We start from the raw sequence: 11,084 nt of genomic DNA, 5'->3' as shown, positions 1-11,084 counted from the left end.
TACTGTATGTTAACAAAAAGGAAGAAGGAAGGTGCCACGTCAGCTAATGACAGCAATAAGAATAATCTGTCATTCCTAGATTAAACACCTATAGCAGAGCTTTCCAAACTGTGTCACACGACACGTTAGTGTGTCGGGTGCAGTGTGTCGGCGTGTCGCACAAACGCTCCCCACACTCCTCCCAGGACTGGAAAGGGGTTAGTTTAACCTCTGGTTTGCTACTAAAACTGAACTGCAGTGGTACCTCGGGTTACATATGCTTCAGGTTACAGATGCTTCAGGTTACAGACTCCACTAATCCAGAAATAGTACCTCGGGTTAAGAACTTTGCTTCAGGATGAGAACAGAAATTGTGCAGCAGCAGCGGGAGGCCCCATTAGCTAAAGTGGTGCTTCAGGTTAAGAACAGTTTCAGGTTAAGAACGGACCTCCAGAATGAATTAAGTACTTAACCCGAGGTACCACTGTACTGTGTCGCGAAACGATGCAAAACTCAATTACTGTGTCGCGAAATGGCGCAAATCTAAGAAGTGTGCCAGCAACATGCAAAATTTGGAAAGCTCTGGTCTATATTAATGTACAGCCTTTAGTGTCATCGTCCCAGAGGTCTGGAATGCCAGTAGACATTCAGCAAGCACCTTCCTTTTCAGTTTTTAAAGGTCTGCTGGAAACTTATGCAGGCAATTGAAAATACTGTAGCGTCTTTCCATAATAGTTAGCTGCTTTCCTAATTTTTACATTGTAACATCGATGGATAATTGTTGCAAACTGCTGATTTTTTAAAATACATATCTTTTTTAAAAAAACAGATAATATGAGCAGAACTTGTGCCCCCCCAAAAAAAACCCCTTGTTTTAGAGATAGGCACTTTTAACACATGATTCCTTCCTTTCTCAGACTCTCCTCTCCATTGGCAAAGTCTTCTCCTTATCATCGCATTGTCTCCCTCCCTGGCCTAGCATCTTCATACACTTGCATAGACGTGAAACATGCTGTCATTCCGGCTCACTTCCCTGACGCTTATCAGCCACTGACAGCACCGAGCCTCGTGTCCCCCTCCCCTGAGGAATGTGCCTCCCTCCTCTGGGAATCAGGGGCTGCAGAGAGGAGAGGTTGTGGAGGGGGGAGGACAGTCGAAGGGATGAAGACGAGCGCCATTCATGGTCAGGCTGGTCCTTCGCGGAGCCATCTCTCCGAATCCTTGTCATCATGTCACTCACAGCTGCGACGGGCCTGTTTCAGGGAGGGGGGGGCGGAAGACTGGGCTGGGGGGTGATGCTATTTCGGACAGGAGGATATAAAGGGATGGGGGTTGGTCCAAGGCTCAGATCTTGCTCGGACTCCAGGCTGAGTTATCTCCGTGTCCTGGCGTAAGAGATTTCTGGTCTGGGGGTGTCCGGTGGGGCTTGTGGGGTGGGCGTAGTGGAGGGAATAAATAAATTGGGGTGTCTCGGACGTGTGGGTCAGGAAAGGATGCGAAGGAAGTAAAATGTCTTTCGGCTGTAAATATTTTCTTCCAAGCTGGACCCGGAATAAGAGGGCTGAGATGCTGTTTCTGTTGCTGCTGAGGTCATGTAAGCACCATGTTCCCCCCAAAGATTATTGAGAACTGTAGTTTATTTCAGGTGCTGGGAATTGCAGCTCTGTGGTGCATGAACTACAGTTCCCAGGAATCTTTAGGGGAAGCTGTGGGGGTGAAAGTTTCAGATTTGTAGTGCGGCTGTGACCCTAGACAAGTTGGTCCATGTTTGCTTTCGGAGGGATCAACATTTATTTCTTTAGCAAGTTTGAGCTATTATCTGAACAAATGATAGCAATAATCTGTAAGTGGCTTACATATTTGCGGAAGTGCCAGTGACCTCTCTGGCATACAGACACCTGCCTACTTACCTGTGTGGTTTAGCCACACCTGGGTGCATCTCTCTGGTGTCTGTAGGCCAGGTGTACGGCAAGGGCAATGAAGTCCGGGATGAGCAAAGAAACTGCGAGGATGGAGGTTCTGGTTTGTGGAAGTAAGCTTTTGAGTTTCACAGGTCTTTTTTCCGGAGTTCCAAAGGGGCTTGGGAAAAATCCATCGGTCACCTACAAGGGTGAGATGCGTGAAGGAAAGCTTTGTGGATGACGGGGCTTTTGAAGAAGGATGCTTGCTATCACCTACAAGGGGGCAGAGGGAGAGGCGAGTTAACAGAGAGGGAGGAGGTATTTATATATCATTGACTGAAGTAGGAGACAATATGGGGGGCGCACGAGTAGAGCTTTTAGTAAACAGGGAAGGAAAATGAAGGTGAAGAGAGGGCTTTGATAGCACTGAGGACTGGAAACTTGAAATTAACACTTGGGCTGTGTGCGCACCACACATTTAACACAGATTTCAAGCATGTTCCCACCCAAAGTAAATTTTGTAGTTTACCCACCACAGAGCTGCAGGTCGCTGCCCCCTTAAGAAACTACAGTTCCCAGGATTATTTGTGGGGTGTCTGGGGTGTGTGACATAAATCGAAGAAAAATATTTTTGTGGAAGGCGACAAAGGAGGGCTAGAGGAGGGGTTATAGATGAGTGGGTAAGGAACTACAGTTCCCTGTATTCATGGGGGGGGGGAGCTTATGGGGAGGGGGCAAGTGAGGCCACGGCTCACAGTTGGAGCAGGGAAGAAGGAAGATGTTAGACGCATGGGTAGTCAAACTAAGGCCCGGGGGCCGGATCCGGCCCAATCACCTTCTCAATCCGGCCTGCGGACGGTCCGGGAATCAGCGTGCTTTTACATGAGTAGAATGTGTCCTTTTATTTAAAATGCGTCTCTGGGGTATTTGTGGGGCCTGCCTGGTGTTTTTACATGAGCAGAATGTGTGTGTTTTATTTAAAATGCATCTCTGGGTTATTCGTGGGGCATAGGAATCCGTTCATTTTCCACCCCCCTTCAAAATATAGTCCAGCCCCCCACAAGGTCTGAGGGACAGTGGACCGGTCCCCTGCTGAAAAAGTTTGCTGAGCCCTGTGTTAGAGGCTGGATGGAGGAGTGGGTGACTATTACAGGCGAAGAAAAATGTGGGGGTTTCTTAGATGGAAGAAGGAGATGGGGGGCATTTATGCTCCTCAATAAGGCTATGAGTTTTTGCAACCCCTTCCCCTTCCACCCACCAAACTTTTGGCCCAGACTTTCCTAAGAGGCAGCGGCTCCAGCTGCTTTTCCCACCTGCTCAGCGTGAAGATGCCAGCGACCGGTTCCTGACTCAACCCTGACACTCATTCTTCCTCCACCAACTCTTTTTATTTCTTTTCTCAGACTCCAATCTTCCTCCTCCAAGGCTCTAACAGGTAGGATGACCTTGTCTCAACCTTTCTGTCGCTCCCCCCCCCCCCGTGTCTCCCCATATATTAACTGAATTGTATGAAATGAATTGTATAGGGGGAAATTGCTCTGCAAAAATGTGTCTTATCAGGCAAAAGCTCATTCAAGCATCTATTACAATAGATTCGCCTTAGAATGCTTATGAACTTTCATGGGGACTTTTTGTTGTTGTTGTTTTCACTGCAAACTGATATGGAAATATCAGAGAGCCAACTCAGCTATCTGCAGAGCCAACTGCAGATATAACGTTTTAAGTGCATTATACAAATGTGACACTAGATGGCGATGGTGAGCTAATGGGGAATTCCATATTTATTTTAAAACGTTTTTTAAAAAGCATTTTCACAGTGTTTTTTTATATATGTCTAGATTCAGCGCTTAAGACTGAAAAAATTAGAAACTGAGATATTATATATTAAAAGCACAACAAACTCCTACCAACAAATCGGCCAGGTAAATCTGAAGCCTACTATACTAAATATCTTCTGGACGACAAGTCTAATGATATCACAGTGGCCGTGGCAAAGTTTCTCTCGTTAGTCATACGTCTCAAAGATCATCATACTTAAGACTAAACAAATATCGTCTCGGTCTCGCTCTCCCAGGTGGTTGTCTGTATGAATCTGCATTTTATTCTGTGTTATTATTATTAAAAGCACATTCCCCCCCCCCCCACAGCCCAGATAATTGTGGGAACTGTAGTTTACCCCTTGCGGAACTACAACTCCTGTAACAAAATACAGTTCCCAAGAGTCTCAGGTGTGCGTTTGCACGCTTAAAATGTATGGTGTGTCCACAGCTTGTGAGAAACTGGAACTGACAGATTCTCCCACTTATGAGCAGGCCACTGAGAAACGATGCAGTACCTTCCACGAGTTGTTGGACTACAACTCCCATCATGCTGGCTGCTGGCGCTTATGGGAATCGGAGTCCAACAGCTCCCCATCCTTGCTGGAAAGTTATCGGTGGTGCTGTGTACCGGCAGTCGTTCTCTTGCTTCTCTCATGCCCTCCCTGCCTTCTTCTGCTGCGCAGGATGGGTGACGCCGTGATGGCTGAGTTTGGGGCGGCGGCTCCCTACCTCCGGAAATCGGACAAGGAGCGCCTGGAAGCCCAGACCCGGATCTTCGACATCCGCACGGAGTGCTTCGTGCCCGACGAGAAGGAAGAGTTTGTCAAGGGCAAGGTCACGAGCCGCGAGGGAGGCATGGTCACCGTGCAAACCGAGAACGGCAAGGTCTGTGGCAAGGGCGGTGCAAAGAATCAGAGGACAGAATCATAGAATTGCAGGAAGGGACCCTAAGGGTCATCTAGCCCAACCCCCTGAAATGCAGGGTCTGGACTTTGCGAAAGAGGTGGGCAGGGACATAGGAATCTGCCTCATTCTGAGGAAGGGCCCGCTGGTCCACCTAGTTCAGCGTTGTCTACACTGAATGGCAGAGGCTGTCCAGGACTTAGCTGTATCTGGAGGCACCAGGAATTAATAATAATTATTATTATTATTTATACCACGCCCTTCCTGGTTCAGAAACTGGGCTCAGGGCGGCTGACAACAAATTTAAAACACTTAGCTATAAAAGCAGCATAAAATACGGTATAAAAACATGAATAACAATAAAATTCAGAAATCAATTTAGGGGAAATAAGCATTAGATAATCCCCAGAGCTAGGTGGCTGAATTGGTCCTACTTGGGCCAGTGAGGAGGCCAGGGGAGAATTAGCTGTGGGGTCTCAGAGCGAGTGATCTTCATAAAAAGGTGGAGGGGGATGGAAGGGAAATAAAAGATCAGGCTGAATTCAAATTAAAGGCCAGGCAGAATAGCCCAATGGAAGGAATTTAAATCTTGCAGGGTCCTGGTCTCATGGGACAGAGCATTCCACCAGGTCGGAGCCATCACTGAGAAGGCCCTGGCCTTGGTGGAGGATAGTCTGACTTCCTTAGGGCCCGGGACCTCTAAACTATGGTTGTTCATGGACTTTAAGGTCCTCTGCGGGGCAGACTAGGAGAGGCGGTCCTGTAAATACGAGGGCCCTAAGCCACATTGGGACCGTCCGGGTGCAAAGCAAGAGCCCGTCCCCTAATGGAATGAGAATCCTTGGGGCTTGAACGGGGAAGAGCATTGCCAAGAAAGGTCGGGGGGGGGGGCAATGGGCCAAAGAGGGGTTCATGTTTGTGAGGACGCTTGTCTGCAGCGAAGCCGAATATTGGAACATTTGGGGCAGGGGAAAGAATGTGCTTCTTTCCCTGGCACATCGTTAAACTGCGGAACTCACCGCCACAGGAGGCAGTGAGGGTCGCCCATCTGGATGACTTTAAAAGCGGGTTGTAGACCAGTTTGTGGAGGACAAAGCTAACCATGACTATTTTCAGCCTCTGCGGTCAGAGGCAGGGATGAGTACCAGCTGCTGGAAATGGCAGGAGGGGAGAGAGTGCGCTCAGGTGCCGCTTGCGGGTATCCCCATGGGCATCTGGTTGGCCACCGTGAGAACAGGATGCTGGAGGAGATGGGCCTTTGGCCCTGATCCGGCAGGCTTTTCTCCCGTTCTGATGATTTTTGAGGAGAGCAGGATAGTGTAAAGCCAACGAACTGGCAATGTTCGACGAGGACAGTGGAAATGGGGCTGTGGCTTTTGCGCCTGTCAAAAGGGGATCTGGGAGGTGTTCTGGAAGCTTAAATGTCCGATGGGAATTGGCGGATTGGTGTTTTCGATTGTGGGATCTGGACAGCAGTGGTTTCTGCTAAAACTCCCCCAGACGGTGACAGTGAAGGAGGCGGACGTCCACCAGCAGAACCCGCCCAAGTTCGACAAGATTGAAGACATGGCCATGTTGACCTTCCTGCACGAAGCGGCCGTCCTCTACAATCTGAAGGAGCGCTATGCCGCCTGGATGATCTATGTAAGTCCGGCGGGGGGGCACCCCACCATCTAGGGGGCTACCTTCCCCAAACAGATGCCCTTCAAAAGTTTTGGATTAGAACTCCCATCAGCACCAGCCAGCACAGCCATCTCGTGACGGTGATTGTCTTGGTGCTGATGGGATTTGTAGTCTAGCTACTGACTATGGCTGATGGGAATTGTAGTCCCCTTTGGTCAACTATGGTTTCTTTGCTAGATCTTCACATTTTTTTCAGCGTTCCTATTTTCCTGATTTAGAGAAGCCGTCCCGGTTTCTGATTTCATCCTAGAATGTCCCACTTTTCCTTAGGATTCCCCTATTTTCATTGGAGAAAAGTTGGAGGGTATGGAGCTATCTGACCCCTGAGCCATCTAAAGACAATCCTGTATAGGGAAGGGTTTTTTTATGTTTAATAAAAACATAGGTTTTTAAATATGTTGGAAGTAGCCCAGAATGGTTGGGGCAACCCAAAAAGATGTCTGGGGTATAAATACAGTGGTGCCTCGCAAGACGAAAAGAATCCGTTCCGTGAGTCTCTTCGTCTAGCGGTTTTTTCGTCTTGCGAAGCAAGCCCATTAGCGGATTAGCAATATTAGCGGCTATTAGCGGCTATTAGCGGCTATTAGCGGCTATTAAAGGCTTAAGGGATTAGCGGCTTAGCTGCTAAAAGGCTATTAGCAGCTTAATGCCTTAGAAAAAGGGGGTGGGGAGCGAAAAAAAATCGCAGGAACTCGCAAGACATTTTCGTCTTGCGAAGCAAGCCCATAGGAAATTCGTTTTGCGAAGCACCTCCAAAACGGAAAACCCTTTCGTCTAGCGGGTTTTCCGTCTTGCGAGGCATTCGTCTTGCGGGGCACCACTGTAGTAAAATTATAATGATGGAATGGGAAGTCCCTATTTTCGTCGGATAAATGTCGGAGGGTATGAAGTTCACACTTTATTCAAACTTGGCGTGTCCCTCTCAGCTTTTTGTTCCCTCTTCCTTTCTCCCCCCCAGACATACTCCGGCCTCTTCTGTGTGACTGTTAACCCTTACAAATGGCTGCCGGTCTACAACGCTGAGGTGGTCGCTGCCTACAGGGGCAAGAAGCGGAGCGAAGCTCCTCCCCACATCTTCTCCATCTCCGACAACGCGTACCAATACATGTTGACGGGTACAAAGGATTCCTTGCCCTTGTGTGGGGTTTTTATTTTGTGTGGCAGCAGGGACACGTTTCTCCCAGAACCCTCCTGGCTAATCCGCTCCGGGGAATTGTAGCCCAAAACATCTGGACAGTGAAAAGCTAGTCTAAATCCTCCTCAATGCAACTCATAATGTGCTCAAATTCACTGCATTCCATGATGCTACAAGGTATAAGTGGCATTTTTAAATAAATAATTGGAGAACTGGGGGAACCCACAGCTGTTTACTGGGCACCACAGTTCAAGAAGGACACTGACAAACTGGAACGTGTCCAGAGGAGGGCAACCAAAATGGTCAAAGGCCTGGAAACGATGCCTTATGAGGAACGGCTAAGGGAGCTGGGCATGTTTAGCCTGGAGAAGAGGAGGTTAAGGGGTGATATGATAGCCATGTTCAAATATATAAAAGGATGTCACATAGAGGAGGGAGAAAGGTTGTTTTCTGCTGCTCCAGAGAAGCGGACACGGAGCAATGGATCCAAACTACAAGAAAGAAGATTCCACCTAAACATTAGGAAGAACTTCCTGACAGTAAGAGCTGTTCGACAGTGGAATTTGCTGCCAAGGAGTGTGGTGGAGTCTCCTTCTTTGGAGGTCTTTAAGCAGAGGCTTGACAACCGTATGTCAGGAGTGCTCTGATGGTGTTTCCTGCTTGGCAGGGGGTTGGACTCGATGGCCCTTGTGGTCTCTTCCAACTCTATGATTCTATGATTCTATGACATCTAACAATAGAACTTCCATGTTCCGAAGGACTCTATCTTTGACCACCTGATATTAAGGGTAAAAGGGGGGGGGCAACTTTCAGCACCTTACCTTGCATGTGAATATTTCTGAGCAACCTCTGGTTAGCCGCCCAATGCCAGAGACATTGGTCCTTAATCTCAACCAGCATGGCAATTCTTACATTTTCTCTTTCCTTCCAGACCGAGAAAACCAGTCTGTCCTCATCACGTGAGTGCCTCAAAATGCCCCCCCTTCTCCCCATTTGGCATGTTGTGAAAATCCAAAGTATTTTCTGACTGCGTAAGCAGTTGCAGGCTTCCCCTCTGCCCGGCTGCCTCACCGTCATATTCTGTCCTCATTCCAGCGGAGAATCCGGTGCAGGGAAGACGGTGAACACCAAACGGGTGATCCAGTACTTTGCCAGCATCGCTGCCATCGGCGACCGCAAGAAGGATGCCGCCAACACCAACAAGGTACCCACGAGCGATCGTGATCGTATGTGAAGCACAGGCCTTTCCTTCCTGCGTGAAGGCCTCCCGCCTCCTCTTCCAGCAGAGTAATGCTCTTAAATTCCTCTTGAAAGTCTGTAACGAGGAAGAGAGGCACAGGGAATGCATTCCACAATCGGGGAGCCACCACTGAAAAGGCCCTGTCGCTGCCAGGTGGGTTGAGCCACCAACAAGGCCTCACCAGCTGATCGTAAGGTCCAAGATGGTTGATACTGAGGAAGGTGCTCTTTTAAACTATAGTTCCCAGGATTCTTTGGGGAAAGCCGTGACTCTCAAAGAGTGCTCAGCCGTGGCTGGTCCATTGGGGTGTATGGGGCACTGCCTCACTGACCTCAGCCTGCCCCCAGCCAGCCCCCAAATGTCTACCTTCACATATCCAGCTCCGGAACCAGCTTCTTCCTCCTTAGTCTCAGTGTTGCCCTTTGGAGAACTCAATTTCCCTGAGAGTTCCTTGAAACAAAGGCATGGATGTGAAGAAACTCTGGTTTCTGACATGCTAGCTTTCTTGCATGGGAACCCGTTCCGGGAGCCCCCATTTACACCCAAAATTGGTGCAGCCCAGACGCAGGTTTCCCATCCCAGGGAGAATTAGGCCCTTGGCATAGCTGGCTAAGGCCCCATTAACATCGTACAGAGTGACCCCGAGGGTTGTCTAGTCCAACTCCTTTTGCAGGAATCTTAACACGCCGTCTCCCATCCAACTGGAAACCATATCAGACCCTGCTTAGCTTTGCAAATGTGCCAGTGGTTTTATTGCTGCACCACTGGGAGGTCTCGTACTGCTTTGAGCCGTCATGGCTTCCCCCCAACGAATTCTGGGAGCTGCGGCTTATTCATGGTGCTGAGAGTTGTTAGGGGACCCCCCACCCCCACCCCATTTCCCTCGCAATTATCTGGGAAGAGGGATTGGCCGTTAGACCAACTCTGAGAATTGTACCTCTGTGAGGGGAATGGGGGTTTCCTAAGAACTCTCAGCAAAGAGAGGCAGCTCCCAGAATGCTTTGGTGGAAGCCATGGCTATTCAAAGCGGGCATCATAATGCCCTAACCATGCAGTGCAAATGCAGCCTTGTGTTTAATCCAACATGGCAACCCCTGCAGCCGGAAAAAATTCCCCGCAGCGGACCCTGGCATGCTCTGAATTTCCCCACAGCAGACGTGGGATCTGAAGATGTGTGGAGGGGATGGATTTAAGCTGCCGTAACCATTCACTCTGCTTTTTCAGGGGACACTGGAAGATCAAATCATCCAGGCCAACCCTGCCCTGGAGGCCTTCGGCAACGCCAAGACCTTGCGGAACGACAACTCGTCCCGATTTGTGAGTGAATCTGGCTGGTTAGGGAGGCGTATGGAAAACCCCCAAATATCAAAGCCCTGCCTGCCTTCCATGTTGAATCCCACAACTGGGTCACGTGTTTTCTCGTCCGCACCCCCTCGAAAACCCCACGTGAGATCACAGAGCCCCAAATACAGTGGTGCCTCGCAAGACGAAATTAATTCGTTCCGCGAGTCTCTTCGTCTAGCGGTTTTTTCGTCTTGCGAAGCAACCCTATTAGCGGCTTAGCGGATTAGCGCTATTAGCGGTTTAGTGGCTATTAGCGGCTATTAAAGGCTTAAGGGATTAGCGGATTAGCTGCTAAAAGGCTATTAGCAGCTTAGCGCCTTAGAAAAAGGGGGTGGGGAGCGGAAAAAAATCTCAAGACTCGCAAGACGTTTTCGTCTTGCAAAGCAAGCCCATAGAGAAATTCGTCCTGCGAAGCGCATCGAAAAACAGAAAACCCTTTCGTCTAGCGGGTTTTCCGTCTTGTGAGGCATTCGTCTTGCGGGGTACCACTGTACATGCTTTTTTGAGGGGCTGTGCTCTCACAAGCCCTCAAAAACGTGCATTTTTGGGTGCTGTGCAAAACCGCCAGGTCAAGAAAAGTGCTTTTTTCAGGGTGAGATGTTGGCATGAAATCATACGAGATCATAACACCCAAAATGGCTGGCATGCTCTCACGGGGGGGGGGGGCGGGGAGGATGTCCCGGTTTTTCTAGGATGTTTGCGGGGTGTACGTCCTGTATATCACCCTTGGGCACCTAGGAAGCTGAGTCAGACCAGGACTCCATCTAGCTAAGTATTGTCCACACTGACTGGCAGCAGCTCTCCAGGGTTTCCGGCTGGGGACACCTCCAGCCCAACCTGCAGATGCTGGGGATCAAACCTGTGACTTTCTGCATGCAAAGCAACCCAAACTGCAATGAAACATTGCTGTTGTTCTGTCTCTGGGTCTCACGTTCTCCCTCAAAATAGTTCAGAATGGCATTGTTGCCTAACACCCCTGCTAGGTAGGCTTGGCAGCGCATAGAGGTAGAATCTGCCTTACCCGAAGCCACCCCATGAACTTCACAGCTTAGAGGATGATTTGAACCCAAGACTTCTTT

General features: G+C 49.2%; 1 protein-coding gene across 1 annotated transcript in view; it reads left to right on the top strand.

The window, feature by feature from the left end:
• Positions 1-1,297: 1,297 nt before the first annotated feature.
• The window catches only part of LOC310663212 (myosin-6-like), a 56,622-nt gene continuing 46,835 nt past the window's right edge, over positions 1,298-11,084 (top strand). The window contains 8 exon segments of the mRNA XM_083410905.1: positions 1,298-1,369; positions 3,284-3,315; positions 4,384-4,585; positions 6,104-6,247; positions 7,245-7,401; positions 8,353-8,380; positions 8,517-8,625; positions 9,886-9,978. Coding sequence (XP_083267031.1) covers positions 4,385-4,585; positions 6,104-6,247; positions 7,245-7,401; positions 8,353-8,380; positions 8,517-8,625; positions 9,886-9,978 — 732 coding nt within the window. The 5' untranslated portion in view covers positions 1,298-1,369; positions 3,284-3,315; position 4,384.

This window comes from Podarcis tiliguerta (assembly GCF_965153285.1).
Source record: "Podarcis tiliguerta genome assembly, chromosome: 13".
NCBI classification, from domain to species: Eukaryota; Metazoa; Chordata; class Lepidosauria; order Squamata; family Lacertidae; genus Podarcis; species Podarcis tiliguerta.
Note: the sequence above shows the minus strand (reverse complement) of the source record. Positions and strands in the feature narration are given on the sequence as shown.